Raw genomic sequence first — 19,064 nt, forward strand, 5'->3', positions numbered from 1 at the left:
GGCGCTCGATTCGTTAACCCAGACTCCCCTTGTTTATGTTACCCGAAGGATAAAATCAGTTGAACACTCTGTTTACAGATCCAGAATCAGTATTTATTCCCCATACTGACTGAGACATGTCTAACTTAATACAGAAAACAGCAAAGAGAGGTCGAAGCAACTTTATTCACATTTCAAAGAGATCAGGCTCAGGAACATTACAAAGGGCCATTTCAACAAATCTGCCACTTTATGATGGTGGCTGATGCTCAAATTTTCATGTCGCTAAAACAAATAGATATGAATCAAATTTCAGCTCTGAGCAACACAACAATCAGTATGATATGCTGCATATTAAATGATGTGCTTGTTAACAAGGTCCCCCATTTATCCGCAGACCAATCAACTGTCTTTATTAAAATTACAATTTCTGCCTGAAACATTTTTTAAGCATAATGCATTTAATATTTAAGGGGTTCTAGTAAAATCTAATTCTGGGCTCAAAATGATGATCAAAAGTACATTACCTGTTATGTTAAAGAACATGTAGTAGGAATGTTTACCGCCTAATTTAAAAGCAAAAAAAAAAGAAGAAAATTGAACAAAACTATGAACACTCATCAGTAACAATCAGAAGACTCTTAGGCCATATACTAGACCAGCTTCATTAAACAAAAATGTATGACGGGAATATTAAAGAATAAAATATCTGCCACGTTCATGGTGATGCAAAATCACAAAAAAATGGCACAGTACAAATAACAAGTGGATGGTGTGGGATGACGACCAGGCAAAAAGGACAAAATCTGAAAAAAAAGAACCTACTGAAAAAAAGAGATGTAAATTGTATCCCTTTATGGATGTGCATCAAGTCTGGAAACGATACATTCACACAATCAAACCTTACTACAGATCTTTAAGTGAGCTTTTTGTAAAGTGAACATTCGAAGGCTTTTTAATGATATTTACATAATCGCCTCTTTGACTTCAAGAAGAGTTCTCATTCATCAAAAACAAAGATGAGGTGCAGAATAAATAAATACACTTAAGAAACTCTAACTTACATAGACATGACATGTGGTACCACTCTGTTGACAGAAAACAAAACAGACCAAAAAGACAACATTAAGTTAGGCTGCGAGAGTGTACAGTGCATTTGTGGAGAGTTCAGAAGAAGCTCGTCTTCAGTTTGATGGTTGGTGCAGCTTGCACAGTTGGCTGAGCTTGCCTGGCTGCAGCTTTGGCTCGGCTGCTGGCCTGGTTGGCCCGAATGGCAGATTCCAAACGGATTTTAAGCTCAGGTGCTGCACCAATTACTGTCTTGAAGGCAGCTGGGTAGAGGGGGCCAATTCGCATTAAGTTCTGAAGGGCAAAATCGTGCAGGCCTTTGGAGACTTGGGGGGCGGAGGAGATGGCATTTTCGTCCAAAAGGTAGGAGATGAGAGTTGGTACAAGTAGAGCCAGCAACTGCACCCCTATTGGGCACATAAAACAATCAAACATTAAAAACGGTTGACCACTTACAGCAAAACTAGTTATTATACTTAATATACATACCACTTATACAAAAATATTAAATCAATCAACTTTTTTACAGCACATTTTTATCAGTGGATGCAGTTTGCTTTACTACAAATAAACAAGAAGAAGCAGAATTGAGAATAAAACAATACAAAATGTATAAATATGAATAAATAATACAGAATATATAATGCTGTGCAGCATAATGCTGAGATCAATTGTAAAACTGACAGTAAACTAGTGCAGGAATTCTAAATTTAGCTTTTAATGCTCCCTTGCTCTGATCTCTGACAGCGCACGTTCAGAGGCACTGAGCTAAGTGACCTGCTTTAATGGAGCTAAACACTTTAATGGAACAAATACGGTACTTTAGCGGCCCATTAGGCAGAGGTATACTTACGGTTCTGCTCTTCACCCATCCCGACCAAATTCTCCAGGACCCTGATGCCTTCCTGCACAGCCTGCAGCTCTGCAGCGGTCCCTGGCCGACTGCGCTCCACCGCCTTCAGCTTCTCCACCATGAGTGGAGCCAGAGCATGGATGTAGGGAGTGGACAGGGCACGGCTGGAGTGCTGAAACACTGACAACAGCAGCTGGTAACACCGAGCCTGAACCTGTGGCAAGAACAATGAAACACTCACGTCCATTCTAATACACCTACTGATTGGGTGTTAAAATGTTGTCCAGGTGCCAGGTGTGTTTGTATACATGTGTGCTTACCCAAGGATCACTGGAGTTGAGGGCATTTCGGAAGCGGTCCATGCACCCCTTCTGCAGGACGGTTACCCCAACGAGTTCATTGCTGGCAGACAGCAGAAAGAGGGTGATCGCGGTCAACATACTGACCTCATCCATGTCAGGCCTGGACTCATCTACAGAAACAAACAAGCATGGATACTGTCAGGACACCATCATGTCATACTCTGTCATACTAACATGTCATAATACTTTACTTACCTGGCTGTGAGTGCTCGAGCACAGATGCCAGACTGCTCCTCACGAGGCCGGTCCACTGTGCCTGCATGCTCTCCACCCGGGCCAGTGGGGAGGTGATGATGGTCTTGATGCCCTGCAGGGCAGCTGACACAGGCACGGGCACCAAGTTGTCAGCAGTCTTAACTGCAGTTTCCCTCAGCACCCCCGTGATTAGGAAGAGCACCGTAGGGAGAATGGTCATGCTTGCTGTAAAGGCAGATGGGGTGAAAAGGGGCCATCATTTCATTGTCTGCACCACCGTGCTAATTATATTCATACCTAATCTCACTCTAATGCATATAACATCATTAGCATACACAAACCTGAACTATGCAGGTCATACAGGCTATAATAATGATGAATAAAACATTCAAGTTGGAATAGAAGGTTGAAAGATTTGCTTTTGTATGTGTACATGCGTAAGTACGTGCGTGCTTGCTTGTGTGCGTGCATTTGCCCCAGGCCTCACCAGCAGGAGAACAGAGCGAGGGCAGTTCTGCCAGGATGGAAACTGTGTTGGCCACAAGGCGAGCGCTTTCTTCGGGTAGTCGCTGAGGCCTGAGTGGCACATGGCTGGGTGACTCCTTCACACGTGTGTTGAGCTGTGGTAAGTGGCGCACCAAGATGAACACGAGCAACTCCATGGCTGCAAACACCAGAGACTTGCCAGGGACAAGCTCCCCTGTGTCTCCCCCTTCCCCAAGGCTGGGCTGGCAGTCTTTCTCGCCTTCTTCCTCTTTGCCTGAACAAAATAACAGTTACCTTTATCACTCAAACAGCCACACAATTGAAATAAGTTAATCTAGTGTAAGGTATTGTAATGTAACCAAGGCTGAGCCTGTAGGATGTGTTAGTTCCTGACCCTTGCTGGTCCTCTGTTGCTGCAGATGGTCCTGTGCAGCCCTGATGGTCTCCTGTACAACAGCACTGACCTGGAGCTGGACAGCAGGAGGGTCCCGGGTCAGCAGCAGTCTGTGGAGCACGTTCAAGAGCTCTACTGCCAACAGCTTCAAGAGAAAATAACAGCAACGGTTATGCCACAGTGAAATACCAGGAATATATCAAATCTAATTCAACAAAAACATCTTCAACTAAATTTCAAACTGTCAAATATATAGTATATTTTTTTGCTATTAAAAGAACAGAAAATTGTTACTGATATACAAGATTGGCTAAAATCTCCACACACACACACACACATAGCATGTAGACAAATGCAGTGTCCTAATTTAAGGAGCTGGACTTGCGTCATGGGGTTGGCAAAGGCCTGTCCCATTTCAATTGCTCCTCTAAATAGAGCACAGAAACACAACCTTCTTTTTTTGTGAATCTGTAGTGCACACCCTATGTATCCTTTGAAGGCGTCAGTTTCCCATCAACCACTTTGTGGCAGTCAGTTGTTTAATGAAGCACTGCAGTGGTGCTTGTCGGCTTGTAAAGTCAGTAAATATCATGTGGTCCTGTCGTATTTTCCAGATATTTGCACTAAGGTGGAGATCAGTCACTGGTAAATATCGCACTTTAACTAAACCACTAAAAAAGCTGCTGCAAGGTGTAAATCACAAATGCCTTCCAAACAGCCACTGTTTCTTGTTTGATACTTTGTAAAAGTATGTCTGCAATCAACAAAGTCACCCACTAGAAGTCAAATCTTTGCAAGTTAACTGAAAGTACAAAAGATAGAATAAAACAATGAGATAATATAAATATTGTTTAAAATGCAGATACAAATTGCAGCTACAGTTTTGATATGTTATCTATATTTAATTTTAAATGTTCCAGAAATGCACCAATTGTGAGTGGGCCAATATCAATACCAATGTTTAAAGTCACAATTCGGCTGACAGTTGATGCTGATACCAGAGTTTTCTGTTGATATCTATTCCTACTTCTGTGCCACGGAAACAAAAAAAATACCCCATTTTCTTTGAAAGCTTAAGAAAAAACTTTCTTTCACATGAAAGAGATTCTTTTTCTTAGCCTGCTATACAACTAAACTGCCATCCTTACAAACAGATGGCAGAGATGCACCAGTACCTCATGAATGTACCAGTACAAAATTGATGTGACACAACAGATAAACATCAGCCTCTGCCATCACTCAACATAATACTATTTGCGGATAGGCCCATAGCAGTCAGTAAGGTGATTATCAATACAGATAATCACCTGATAAATCAGGTTAAACGTGTAAATAAGATTCAAATCCCATATCTTTCTTCCTTACAAATGTAATTTCTTCACTTGTGTCTTTACCTGGTCCTGCGCGATGTGGATTTTAGCACATGGAGATGCTAGCAGTGTGAACAGGGCCTGCAGGCAGGACATCACATGTTCAATGGGCTCCTCGGGCCGGGGGAAGCAAAGAAACTCTATACTGACACCTGAGAGACAGAACACAGAAATGCACTTAGGGTGTGTTCATGCTATTGTCTTTTTCTATCCGGCACCACCCTTTCACTGTTGGCAGATGCCAGGCAGATGATCCATGGCTGAAAGGTAAACAAAACAGCAGTCGTTATGAAAAAGTGATATATTTGGGTGAGGAGATTCCTCTTTATAATACATGAGCACCAATATACCAAAACTACGTCATTACAGATTATTGATCTGTTCATGAGGGAAAAAAAAGTATGTAGATGTGCATCTCTTTACCCAACATTAGATGCATCCTGTCCTCCACTGATTCCTCAAAGGTCTTTGTGGTGACGGAGGCTCCTTGAGGGAGGGCAGGAGCCTTGGAGGGAGCTGAGGGGACGTCCTCTTTCTCTTCATCAGCTCCGAATCCAGTGCTGCTCAGCCACAGGGCCACAGCATGCAGGACGGGTGCCCAGGAACTGCGATAGTGGAGTCTTGCTGTGTCTATAGTCTCCGGAGTATAAAACGCTCCACCTGAACACAGATAAATAATACTGTGACTTTGACTTGTGATTTTAACTGAATTTGGTACATATGCACCAGATTAATTTAAGAAAACTCACAGTTAATCTTTCTTTCCCCTGAATTCTATATTCATGTGTATTTTCCCCAATGGTAAACAACTGACAAATTCAGATTGAAGTGCCTAAAAACAGAATCAACAATGTGCTGGAACATCTTATCTGTTCAACACAACTGTTTGACAGTAACCGAGGAGATGTTTTTGTTGATGATTTTATCAAAAACTGTCCAAATTCTATTGAAGGTTTTAGGGGGGAATAGAGTTGCTCTCTGGAGAAAAAAATCACATCTTGTATGGGACTGAACTAGAGCAAACAACTCAAAAAATATTGCTTGAAGTTGGATATATTTCCAATCTACTATTAGAAAACACTGAAATACATCATTGTTCTTTACACACGTCCATGCATATGAGGACTCAAGGTGCCAATAAAACCAAGAGAAAAGTAGAAAATGTGCCACTGGAAATAGAACGAGAGTCTGTCTTGTACCATCAGGGGGCAGCTGACTGGAGAACTCAGCAGGCAGAGTGAGCAGAGCGTAGTCCCGCAGCATTGCCAGCCACAGGCGGCTCAGCGATGGCAGCTCTGGCTGCACCAAAGTTATGAGGCTGTCTGGTGGAAGGACATCTGCACCCATATCGTCCTCATCGTCGTCCTCATCTGCATTTCTGGCTGGTTTGGCGGGCTTAGACTCTGCTTCTTTCTTGATCTTCATCGACACCACATACACCTGAGAAGACAACCAGAGTGTTTTGTTAGATTGATTATGTTCATCATTTACAATATAACTAATATAGCCATCACTCTCACCTCGGCCCATGCCTTCAGCACGGCCAGCTTCTCCATTGTGGTGGCACTCTCACTGTACAGCTGGCTGGATGAGCCCTTCCCAGCCTGCACCTTGTCCAGCGAAGACACGAGCAGGTTGTGGACTCGTCGCAGGTCGTTGAGGTCACTGACTACGCCGCTACCAATCCATGTACTACACACCTGTAGGGCGGTAACGGTAATAAATGCAAAAACAAATCGAACATTCACAGCGCCCGTGGCCTTTCAGATGTGACTTCTCTTACAACACTAGAGAAAAACCTTCATGACATAACAAAGTGTTCAAGGTTGATTCGCTATCATATCTACCATTGAAATGGCTGGGGGTGTCAAAAAGCAGTTATTAATAAATAGCTCTGACGTGTGGTGGTGTAGAGGTGGAGCAGACATTAAAGATTACATCTATCTGAGGGGAATGGGCATTAGAGAGTCAGGCAGCCAAGGGCAGGAGTCCTAGAAGTCATTCTTTTAGCATATTTACAAATAAGTAATGATGCAAATATTCTTAGCAAATTCACTGTTAGATATTTGCTTATCTACACTACAGTGATATTTCTCTGTAGGGCATGTTATGTGATCTTGCAGTTCAAGGTGTGAATATTTGGTTTGTCTGGTTGTTATTTGAAGTTGATTATTCTATTCCAAAAAAGAGAAACCCTTGGATGAAGCTTTCGGCCTTCAGAAAGACCAGAAATAGTCTCAATGGGCAAAAACCCTGAGCCAGGAACACGAAGGGGAATGTAAAAGAGAAACAGGTTTTTTAAAGAATACTGCTGACAGGCATGTTTGTTATTTCCCATTGTCACTCATTCCTCCACATCAGTCAAAGAGCATCAAGGCAGGAAATCTGACACTGCTGGGTTCTAAGGGGGTGATGAGTCACTGCACAGCGGTAATTAACTGTTACTGCAGTGACATTGCTACAAAAGCCTCCAACATCATCAAAACATCTAAATATCTGTGAGTGCTATTCAATAGAACGAATATCAAAATAATCGCTATGCGGTGGCGATAGAATTTTAAACAATAACAAAGCATAGTGTCTTACCTGGCATGCCTTAGCAGTTATGTCAGATGGCGTGTCAGGTGAAAACGCAGGTCTGAGGGCAGCTCCAACCTACATGATGACACATGATCGGTGCAAAGTTAACTCCCTCAGTTTGTTTCAGATTTGCTGTGTCATTGTTAATTTGGGACTTTTGCAGCATAATGCGATTTGATGTGTTTTGACTTACATTAGCCTGGTACTGTTCCAGGATAACGTGCCCCGGGAACTCGGGCTCTGGTACAGACGCAAACTTTTTAATGATGTCCTCCAGGGCCTGAAGGCCGGCCATCCTCAGCTGGTTACTGTGGTCTGTGGCCGCCATGAAGGCCATGCGGATTAGGTCAGACAAATGTAGGACCAATAGATCTCCTGGAGGGACAGAAACGGGGAGAAATAGTAGAATTAAAACAGGTTTCTGTACTTTTCAAAACTTGCCAGTCATTGATTAATATCTGCTTTAGTAATCCTTTGATGATGGGTTGTGCGTCAGCAAGAATCTTTAATTGTTGCCTCCTTCAAGGTCTCTGTACTTGCTTTTAAACCTCTTAGAGAGAGTGAATTGAATATTAAATACAGATGAACATTTTCAGTGTGCACTTGCAATGACTCGAACAAAACCACAAACTGACCTTGTGGCTGAGTTTTAATTCAGCTTTAGCTGAAGTGCATCTTAAAGGGATTAGTTGGCCACACCAACATGCAGAACCAATGATCCATTCAATCCCAGTCACTAAATTTGGCTTAGCTGTTTCCAGAGCTGCTAAAGTCACTACACTGGGCTCTTACTGTCTAGCCTGTAGAGCGCTTCCTCATTTCTGAGGCACTTATATAAATGCTGGCTCCTCTCATACTTCCACTTTGGCTTAGTCATCTCTAGCTTTCTTCGATCTTGACATTAAAGCACATGAATTAGCTTTATTCAGCAGGTGACCGTTGAACTGTCTTGAGGTTGCAAAAATACACAAATCACACATATTTACTAATTTAAATCTAAATGCAATATTGGTTGGCAGATTATTTTCATCATTAATTAATCTGTTGATTACTTTCTATGCTATAAAATGTCCAAAAATGATATAAAATGTTGAATTCAATGTTTCCCAAAGCCCAAGATGATGTTCTCAAATGTCTTGTTTTGTCCACAACACAAAGATAGTCAGTTTACTGTCAAAGAGGAATAAGACGAGGCTGGAATCAGATCAATTGGTTCATAAAGAATTACTATAAGTCAATCAAACTAATCGACAAATAACTGACTAGTTGACAAGTAATCAGTTAATCGTTGCCAGTCTTATTTCAAGCACTGACGAAAGGTCACAGGTGGCATAAAACACAAATCCTTGATTCAAAGCTACTGTTTTGGCAGTGTGGTGATTGGTACCTTTGGGGTTCTTGGCTTTTGCAGAGCGGGCAGCTGCCAGGTCAAAGTGTGCTTTGTCGTTCTCACACAACAGGATGATGCGGCATAAGCAGTCCGCAGCAAACACCCGCGTCACCCAGCGCGGTGCAACAGAGGGCTTGGACTTGTCATCTTCGCCCAGGCCTGTGAACATGGTGTCGTCGTCCATCTCGTCTTTTTTCTCTGAGTCTTCCTCATCCTTCTCCACCTCGAATACGACAGCTCCTCCTACATCTAGAGGAGTAGACCAACACATTCAGGATACAAGGATTAAAAAGGGCAGATTGAGTCCACCATGTCAAGTATTGTCTGCTCCAGTGTTTGTGCTTGTTTTTGCTTTACTTGACAGGAAGGACTGAACTATGAATGTTTGTGTAAATGAATGTAGGCCTGTAAAACTCACAAAACATATCAACTGATATTAGGCTACTGAGTGTAACTTGAATTAGTTGCAGTGTGATACTTACTCTGTTTTCTGTCCCAGCCTTAATTTCCTTAGAGACACAAAATAGTAATGTGTCATATTTTGTAGTTTTGTGTTTACCTGTAGTTGCTGCCAAAACATCCTTGCAGAGTTTCAGCCAATGCGGAAGCTTTTCCACAGCAAGAGATGACAGCATGTGGCCCAGTGTGTCATGGATGTCAGAACACAGCTTCCTATCCGTCTCCCGATCCAGCATGCCAAACAAAACGCCCTCCAGTCCAGTTTCTGTGATGTTCAGATCTGAGCCAGGGACAACATCAACACAATAAGAGTCACAGTGTCTCGCTGGGATATGCTGATTAAAGTCTCTCTAGATTTTTACTCACTGATAGTAGCGTCTTTGCTGTCTCCTGCTCTCTTCGCCAGGCTCATGGCATACGCGCACACCTCTGCAGCCTCTCTCTGAGCGAGCTGCCTCAGGCAAGCCACAGCAGCACGCCGCAGCAACAGGTGGGAGCTGCACAAGTGCACCTGCATCGCAAAGCACAATAAGAAATTATGATTAAGATTAAAACAATTTATAAGTACCTTATTCGTAGTCCAGTAACTCAGGATGTCTTACGCAGAGACAGGGCACTAGGCTGGACAGGTTGACGTGGCGTGGAGCGAACATGTGCAGCTGCTGCAAGCATGAGATGGCAGCTGCCTGCACGAGGGAGTCGGAGTGGTCCTGCATTATGGCGCAACCAACCAGGCAGGACGAGCGGATGGTGGAGATGGTGGCTCCATTCCCTGGCAAACCAATCAATTAAGAGGAGGGAAAAAGAAAGACGTTTTTTGAAGTCACTACAGCAGCTTGTGCTGGGTTAAAATGGACTATAATGCCACCTGCTGGTCCGGAAATGGTACAGTACATTTACACATTTTTTAGAGAAACATGATTCAAAGGAGAGAATCGCTGTCGCATAAGGAGGTTTCTAAATTTGTTTGTACCGCAATTACCCTGTAATTCTGGTCCAACAGTAGTAATAAGAGCTCCCAGGCAGCGGCCCAAACACTGGTGCACCTCTGTATGAGATGGAGGCACAGTGAGGAGCAGGGTGAGCACCAGGGACAGTGTGGGCTCCACGTAGCCTCTGTACATGGGACCACTAGAATCCACAATCAGAGCCAGAGAGTGCAGAGCCCATGTCTGACACAAGATGGAAGGAGAATATCTGAATTAGTGACATGTTACAGGCACAAATCATGAAAATAAAATTGGAAAAAATAGCAACACATTTAACCTAATTTGGAGAGAACAGAAAAACAGATAGCTCAGACTTCCACTCTCTTATTCTCAGTCAATTATGAGTGAATTTTTAAAAAATCTATCCTCCCTGAGTAATTCACTGTACCTGGACCTCATGAGAGGACCCATCCTGGGCCAGAGCCAACAGGATGCTGACACTGGTCTTTAAGTGCTGGCCTGAGCCAATTCCTCCAACGTATCGATGGAGACAGCCGAGAGCCAGTGAATGACCCGTCCTTGAAACTACATCACGGGCCGACTTCAGTCTGGAAAAAAGAGCAGGGGGGGAGATATGGATCACATGATTAAAGACAAGGATAGAGCGATGAGCTAGATTCAGGTCAAAGTTTTGAGAACAATGAAAGACTGAACCACTTATCTTCCTGAAAAAATCCCTGAGCAACAATAACAAGTTCAAACTTTAACAGATTCTAATGGTGGTGCGCTGATGAAGTCTCCCCTTATCTCAGGATAAATAACAGAACAAAGAGAAAGAAATAACAATCTAAACAAAAAAAAAACACAGATGATACAGATACAAAATTCTTACTTGTCAAAGCTGGTCTGAGCCATTCTGGCGATGAAGGTCGCCTCTCCCACCACCTGAGCCATCCTGCCCAGGGCCTCTCCAGCAGCACAGCGCAGAATGGGGTTGGGATTATCCAATGCTCCCATCACAAGGGCAAGGGCTGATTTACGTACCTCCTCAGGACCCAGAGTACTCTTGTTTTCAGCCAAACCCTTCAATTAAGAGGGAAGAAAGGATACATTTCTCATGGTACGTATTACCTCAATAATGACACAGGATATTACTGCCTTGAGTGGACCATAAAACAACTTTTCTCACCTTAAGGGCACTGAGCACTGCAGTAAATATGTTCAGCTGAACTGCCTGCTGCCGAACTCCTTTCGCCTGCTTTATGCACTCTGCAAAATGGTCAAGCATCTGCAGCCTGAATCATACACAAAATCGGGGGGAAATATTACAAAGAGCTTTGCAACAGTGAATAAAAATACACATTAAACCAACAAACAAAACAAACATAGCTGCAGACACTAAAATCATTTTCAATATTCCCACAGCAACAACTAAAAGTCGCACCTGTGTTTGAAGGAGACATGGGGGAAAACCACACCGAACAGCGCCACTGAAGCATCGATTACTGACACACCCAATGGGAGAGGTCCTGGGATGGCTTCGCCGACCGGTACACGCAGGTAGATGGAGGAGGGATCGTGTTCCAGAGCTCCACTGCCAGACGCACTGTTGGGCTGCAGCTGTATAAAATACGATCACACAGTATTATCAGTGTTGATCAAGACATTACAAAAAAGTGGTTTAGAAACGTTTCGAGGTGTTGTTGGTGCTGCTGTTTCAAAGACAAACAGATCACTTTCCGTTTTCCTCAGAGTAGCAACTACCAACAACACAGGACAAAACACAAGTTTATACACTCATTTAGTCATAATGATAATAATAATGGATAATAATGGGAACATGAAAGCAGACAGAAATGTGGAACAGTGTTCATTGTGATTTTTCTGACAAAATTGTATATTGAAAGTGAGGTTTACAGAGAACTAATCTAAACACAATGGGTGTCACTACTCTATAGACATTACAATGTGCAATAAAGATTTACTTCTGGATGATACATTAAAGCTAAAATCTTGTGTTTTACCAATTTAAATATGGTTATGAACCATTTTACAAAAGACAATAATTATCCAAACCAACCACACACACATTTACATTTCTTCTTTTCGTAGAAATATTTGCATTAGTCATATAACTCTTGATTTTGCTCACCTGATCCTCTATGGACTTGTGGTCCGTCTCCTGCAGCCAAGAACCCATGAGCACACTATCGTCATAGTGACAGAGAGAGCGCAGCAGGGAAGTGGTGGTGTTGGCCGAGTTGTCTGTCAAAGTGAACTCTGCCACCAGCTCCCTCAGGAGGGCGTTGAAGCTCCCTAAACAAGAAGATTATTGCTTTTAAAACACCCTCTATAAAGGTGTTTAAAACCTCTGTGGGACAAGGGACAGGAAAAATGCAGAAGTGACCTTGTTACCTTCATAGGTCTTGGGAGGCAACAGAGCCAGGATATCGTACAACCTGAGCCTCACCATCGCTGCACTTGCTTTCAGGTGAGCACCATGGACCTTAATGATGGCAGGGACACTAACAAAAGGAGAAAACGTCACAATCACGCATCCTGCAACAAAAAAAAATATATGCCTCTGTCTTTATTTAAAAGCATAACACTCACTGAGACATCATGGTCATGGCACATTCAATGGGAGTCATCAGTCGACGGATCACATCTTCTGTAAGCAGCTCAGGACAGTGGGCCACAAAGCTACGCATAGCTGAAGAGGGAAGGAACAGGAATGAAACAGAATTACTAATGCTAACATTAAAGAACATGTTCAGCCGTATTAGGAGGCGTGCTTCTTTACCACAGAGTGCTCCAGCTCGGCCCTCCAGGGTGACCTGCCAGGTGAAGGAGTCTCCTCTGGCCTTTTCTGCCTCCAGCTCCTTCTGGGAGCGAGGGAACACGTTCCTCCACAGCAGCAGCATCTTGGGAAGGTGATATCGCACGAGGGAGGGACCTGGGCAGTGTTGTCAGTGAGTGAGACAGTGTTGTCGACAAATCAAAGCCAAGAGATAAGAGAGATGTTTAGGAGGCTCACCCAGAGTCATGAGGGCACCCAGCAGCAGCCATCCAGCCTGTGTGCGCTGCAGGGACAGTCGACTATTCTGAGCTGCTGTCCGCAGGAGGTCTTCAGCTATACTAACCACCAACTACAAGTAAAGAGCGTTCACAACGTTTTTAATCCATACAGAGGAATCAGAGAGGCTGGTACAGAAGGTCAAAACTTAAATGACAGGGACCAGTAAGATTACAATTTGAGGATTCAAACCTTGCCCTTGGAGTGGGGGATACCCAGTGGACACTGGTGTACGCCTCCCAGCAGAGCAGCCATAGCAAAGCTGTAACCGCTGACAGCCTCAGGTGAACTCTTCAGGTTGTTGATTCTCTCTGCACAGCGGTCCAGCAGCGGGGTCAACTGATAGGGCAGTGCAACGGCAACGCAGCGCAAGCACCATGCAGCCGCCAAACGAGCTGCCATGCTTGGGTGCAGCAGCACTGAGGTCACTGTTTCAAGGAGGCCTGAAAAAGAAGACATGGAATATGTTTTAAGTTGTGAGAGAATTCAGCATAAAGCTATTCGTTTTGACTGGAGACATTAAGGGTTCTATGTATGAGATTTAGAACATTAATATGGTATCAAAAAGGTAACCCTAAATAATATTTTACGTATGTCAAATGTTAAAAGAAACACACTACACACTTAGGTCACAGAGGATGTTGGCTAATAAAGCATGTTTCACTCAACCTCAGAGTATTGTCATCTTTGCAAACCCAGCTTGTGTTTATAGAAACATAAAATCACTGAAACAAATGTCCCATTTCGTATCTGTGTGTCTCACCTATAGAAGGCTCTTGGATGAGCGGTGAAGCTGTGGCACTCAAGCTCTGAACTAGACTGCCCAGCTCTTTTAGGGCACACACCATAACATGCTGACTAGCAGAGACATCGGCTGCCCCCGCCTTGTTCTCTCCACTGATGTCATTCACGACTGCCTCTGGAAAAAACACAGAGAGGAGAGAGAGGCAAACAAGATGTGTTCGTCAGTGTACACTGCAAAAACTTTCAAGATTAGCAAGATCAAAAGTCCTTAAAAATATGATTATATTTGACTAATTCAGAATGTGTGCAGCATTAATGGATAAAGTGACCTGCACTGAAATGTAACTTTGATGGAGATTTTCCAAAAACACAAGGCACTCCTTGACAGATAAACAAGGTTGTTTATAATCTCCTGACATGGTACATAAAAACAGACTATAATACCCTCACTGGCTGACCACATTAGTCCATGTAAATGCTGTCACACATCTTTAATCACATCAAGAAATAGAATCATTTACAAGAGAAACACACTGATATGCCACAAAAAGAGCTCTGAGGATTTGTTTTTTCCATACAGAAAAGATAGTTGATAGCTGTATTAAAGGATGAATGTGCCAAAAAGGAAAACATTAAAACCTCATCTGAATTCAAGTAACTTAGCTGATTAGCCCTTCTGATGGTCATTTATCGAGAACTTAAATCCTCAGAGCCCTAAAGAGGCAACGGTTCAAAAAAGAAAGGAAAAAGTCATTGAAATGACTTTGAGAAGAGATTTAAAGCAGCTTTTTGGACTTTGGCAGTCATGTTGTTCCATACAACTAAGGATGTGGAGAACCAACTGTAGAGAACACATATACAAGGAGATCCCACTTCAATTATGGCTCCAGGAAATGTTTTCCAAATTACTTTTAGCAGAGATAATTGTCCATTGTCTCACAGATCCAGCTGGTTGGAAAACATACAAGCAGCAAGTGTAGTGAAGAGCCCAGGACACGACCTTCAGTATGTTTTTTCATTTTCTATTTCAACATCAATATAAACCAAAGAACGTATTATTGACACGTTTTTACATCAGTTTAAGGGTTGCAAAGCAAATCAGAGTAAGAATCATCCTTTGTGAATGAGATAAACTTGATCCATGTGTTGTTGTGAGGCAGAACAAAAATGGAAATCTGGAGGAACTGAAATCAATAAAACTAAACAATGAACAAACTTGCAAATATTATTTCTTGTTGCTGTTGGGGGGAGGGATGGCTTGCTCTTATGATGAGTCAGTGAATTTAGTGGCACATGCAGTTTTTCTGCTGGTGTTAGCCAGATGTCAACAGTCAGAAAGAGTTATGTTATCTGCTCCTTAGGGGATTGTAATGCAATAACAGAATGTGAATTCACAGGCAAACGGCCATGGAGGCTATGCAGTAATGCAAGCATGAGTGGTTCGAATACTGAGCTGGCAATGGATAATGTTACATGACATTATGATGCTGCTTGTGGTTAGAAAGAAATGTGGAAAAAAAAGACTAGAGGAGCGTGATCCATAAGAAACAAAGGCAGAAAGCAAGAGGCAGAGCAGAAGGAGGGAAAGCCATCTCCACACACAGAAGAAGACTGAAATGAAAAACCATCCCCGTATGCAACACAAGCGCAAACCATGCAAGACTTTTAGAAAATGAATGAAGGGGCGAATCAAAAGTGATAATAATGGATGAGTACTTACTCTGTAATGCTCTGAACCGTGATATTTCCCCCCCATCCTCCTTACCCACAGCCCTCATTTGCTTGCTGATGGCTTGGCAGATTTCTTTGCCGGCTGCGATTTGTGCTTTCTCTCCAAGTAAGCCCCCGAGGGTGGCGCGTAGCATGAAGGAGACACAGCGGCGCGAGTACACAGCCTCAACATGGGTCTGCGTTGCCCGTGGGTGAGACACCAGGTCCAAAACGTGGGACAGGAACGTGGCAAAGTTGCGCTCCAGCCACTGACCACCAAGCGTAGTCACGAACACCACATAGGCCTGAGGAGGTTGGGAGAAAGATTATGTGTTAAGACACTGAATAGGACAAGGCAGGCTCAGATTCTCATGATCGAGGATTCCCCTCACCTGTGTGACGCCCACCCTAACCTCCCTGCTGACAGAGCCTCCCCCCTTCAACATCTCCCCTCCGCTCTTCAGGAAGCCAGATCCACCACGTAGAAAGCCTGTGGCCATCAGCTCCAGCACTTCTTCTAGAGTGGCCCGCTTCACGTTCTGACGCATCACTGAGGAAAAAAGTATTAAGATCATGAGGAAGAGATCTATTTAACATGAAATGAGCTGAACATAAGCTACACAAGTCAACTCTTTTATCCTACCAGCTGCTTGTTTGGGCATCAGGGCAGTGGCCATGACTGTCCCCAGCAGTTTAGCCACTGCCACCCGAACACCATAGTTCGATCCTTCCAAGGCTTTGAAACATAATGTTGCCATGTTCTCCAGTTCTGTAGTCCACATAAAAACTGCCTCATTCTGCAGCTCCAACAGACACTGATCAGGCAAGAAGAAGAAAGATGGAGTCCTGTTAGCAAACATATTTATTATGCTTGTACAGGGAATGTCTTTATTTTAGAAATACTGCTAATGTATTAAAATGATATGGATGCTTAGTTTATACATGTTGTTGCTGCAAATTTACTGCAAATTTGTGCAACACATCGGAGGTCAATCAACAAGAATGACATTTTTTTCTAATGGTGGAAAGAGCTCTAACTGATGTGGCTTTGCTTAAATTAGAAATGCAGTCTCTAATGTTGTTCGACAATCCACAAAAAAGGCATTAACAAATTCAGAAAATACAAGCTGCTAATTTTTTGGTTTGTTTTTTGGAGAAAAATGTTTCAACACATTACACAAAAACATTACACTATGTACCATCAGTTCTATGCTGCATCAGAATCTGATACCACTGTAAGGAACCTTCACAAATGATAACAATGTTTACTTTTGTTTGGCCGCACCTACTAAATCTAATATACTTGTGTTTGCTCCCTCACAGCTCCTTTAGATATTTTTCTAAGACCAACCTTTGCTACCGCACAGCGTACAGCCATGGACCTGTCTGTGAGCAGAGAGCGGGCATTCTTGTAGATATCTCTGTGACATGAAGCTGCAGCTCCACCCAGTCCGTTAAGCACCTTCTGCAGGCTGAGAAGGATCTCTCCTCTGCCTTGGGACTGCATCAACAAAGTAAATGTAAAAGTACGAGGATTACTGAATAATAAATCTCTTTAGTTATCTATTATTCCTATATTCCAATACCCCTATGAACTTAATAAATTCCAGCTAAAAGATAAACTGCATTCCATTTTGCCTTCTTAAAGGCCATACCTCTGCACTCTTTAATGCCTTCAAAAGGTTATTGATGGTGTCTGGAAAGGAGCTTCCTAGCATCCTGCCCATCTTCTCATAAAAAGCTCCAACACAGGCCACTGCAGCACTGCAAGAAAAGTTATTGTATGCATTACAGTTACAGTACATATTATAGTTTCCACAACAATACATAATTTAATAAATAAAATGGATTATCTTAAAGCAGCGATAAGTGTGAGTTTCTTTGTATTTCAGATATTTTCACATTTGTTACATGCTGTATTTGACTGGCTTCTACTGATAACTGATGATAATAACATGATAACCAGCATAATGAGTTAGTTTTAACCTCAAAGCTCCAAACATATTTTTATGTATAGGGAAAAAAAATAGTTACATAAAGCTACCCAAAAACCCAGTAGGACAACACTGATGCAGCAGTTGGATTCCATTAATATCAGCAAAAAACATGGCACAGAATCTGCTCATGTATACTTAATCCTCCCCTTTTAAATAAAATGTCAATTCTGCAGATTAACATTTGGCTTAACTGCTAATACCGTTGAAGGTGGACCTTCAGTATATTATCGCGACTGAAAGCAGTGCTATACAGCATGTTAATACACATGTGTATCACATCAAACAGTGAAAGCATAGAAAAATAGCTGAATACACAGTGCGGCAGTTAAACAGGATCTTACAGTTTTGTTGGAAGGTATGCAGGTGTGTCATCCTTGCTCTTGATGATCTCGTTGCATTTGTCAAGAGTCTGGAAAACAGTGAAGGTGTCACCAATGCTGTAGAGCGTAGCAAGGTTCTTGGCCAGCAGTTTTCTTGTTGGTGGTCCAGGGGCACTGCTGATCAGTCCCGTTAGCTGCTCCACCAGCTTCTTCTGCTTCTCCTTCACATCCACCTGCCATTCAAACACACGACAATATAACACTGCTTCTAAAGACACCCACTCAGAAAACCAATGCCAAAATCGATCTAAATGGTTACCCTATTTGCTGCCACGAGCACTTTATCCAAGAAGCGTAGCCATTCGAAGATGAAGACAGGCCTCTTTGCTTCAGTGATCTGGGCCAAGGCATCTTCATTGAGCAGCAGACTGTGGGCCAGCTCCATGATGAGGACCTTCAAACACGGTGCTGTACTACCCTCACCTCTGTAATGATATATTAAGGGGTGTGCCCTGTCAATAAATGTCCCTTCTCTGATATTCGCAGAACCTTTCAGAACCACTTGAGTCACCAAACATCTGTGAATAATAAAGTCATAACATCAATGACTTTTTTGGTTTGAGCGAAAGATGTAAGTAATTATTCAGTTAAAGCATCTGTCACTGCTTTAGGCGTTTTTGATTACGCGCTTACATGTTGCATGAAACGTTGCGAATTAAAACGTCAAAGCTGGGAAGCGTTAATACTTTGCTGTTCTGTGTTGACAGCTGCCTGCCTCCAGCTGTTGATAGGCGAGCTGGTTAGCAACCTAAGCTAGCTAGTTCCTCTGCGGAACAAGCTAAACTCCGACCACATACTCTCGCCCAAAACCGAGCGTAAAGCTTTTTACCGTCATATTTTAAATCATTGAGCTGTTCCAAAACACCCCAGTAACAACGACTTCCAGAAATAAGGGGTATATTTAACACAATTGTTCATCCTACCTGTCTTCCGTCAACCCAGGATGAATGACGACGAGTATCGGTGGTGTCGCATCAAACTTTGTCCGGTGTAAAACCAAGGAAATAATGTAGAGACAATACTTTTAATTCACAATAAATGTTCCACAGTATGTGTTTTCCTTTTTCTCAATTACCTCAGTGCATTCAAAGT

The 19,064-nt window shown here is 42.8% G+C and overlaps 1 protein-coding gene across 2 annotated transcripts; it reads right to left on the reverse strand.

The window, feature by feature from the left end:
- Positions 1–145: 145 nt before the first annotated feature.
- Positions 146–19,048, reverse strand: heatr5b (HEAT repeat containing 5B). Of its 2 annotated transcripts, none has more exons than XM_030440982.1 (36): positions 18,896–19,048; positions 18,232–18,397; positions 17,934–18,145; positions 17,251–17,359; positions 16,947–17,096; positions 16,239–16,410; positions 15,988–16,145; positions 15,606–15,900; positions 13,905–14,060; positions 13,334–13,584; positions 13,103–13,214; positions 12,869–13,021; positions 12,679–12,778; positions 12,481–12,590; positions 12,218–12,381; positions 11,510–11,685; positions 11,255–11,360; positions 10,958–11,148; positions 10,514–10,673; positions 10,119–10,308; positions 9,739–9,908; positions 9,503–9,647; positions 9,237–9,416; positions 8,675–8,926; positions 7,481–7,662; positions 7,294–7,362; positions 6,228–6,407; positions 5,907–6,147; positions 5,131–5,367; positions 4,732–4,859; positions 3,338–3,482; positions 2,945–3,217; positions 2,458–2,682; positions 2,221–2,372; positions 1,901–2,114; positions 146–1,454 (listed from the first exon to the last, which is right to left on the reverse strand). In XM_030440982.1, the coding sequence occupies exons 2-36, from the start codon at positions 18,355–18,357 to the stop codon at positions 1,147–1,149; spliced, it is 6,192 nt and encodes a 2,063-aa protein (XP_030296842.1). In that variant the 5' UTR covers positions 18,358–18,397; positions 18,896–19,048; the 3' UTR covers positions 146–1,146. The 2 variants fall into 2 exon arrangements, with proteins under 2 accessions (XP_030296842.1, XP_030296843.1); XM_030440983.1 differs by having other exon boundaries at positions 15,651–15,900; positions 18,896–19,047.
- Positions 19,049–19,064: the final 16 nt, after the last annotated feature.

Source organism: Sparus aurata, chromosome 15 (assembly GCF_900880675.1).
Source record: "Sparus aurata chromosome 15, fSpaAur1.1, whole genome shotgun sequence".
NCBI lineage: Eukaryota > Metazoa > Chordata > Actinopteri > Spariformes > Sparidae > Sparus > Sparus aurata.

Coding starts and splice junctions, on each gene's coding strand:
- heatr5b (XM_030440982.1), bottom strand. CDS start 18,357: ATGGAGCTGGCCCACAGTCTGCTGCTCAATGAAGATGCCTTGGCCCAG. Junction 13,585..13,904: donor CATCCAAGAGCCTTCTATAG/GTGAGACACACA, acceptor CTTCTTTTTCAG/GCCTCCTTGAAACAGTGACC. Junction 2,373..2,457: donor GCTCGAGCACTCACAGCCAG/GTAAGTAAAGTA, acceptor TTGTTTCTGTAG/ATGAGTCCAGGCCTGACATG.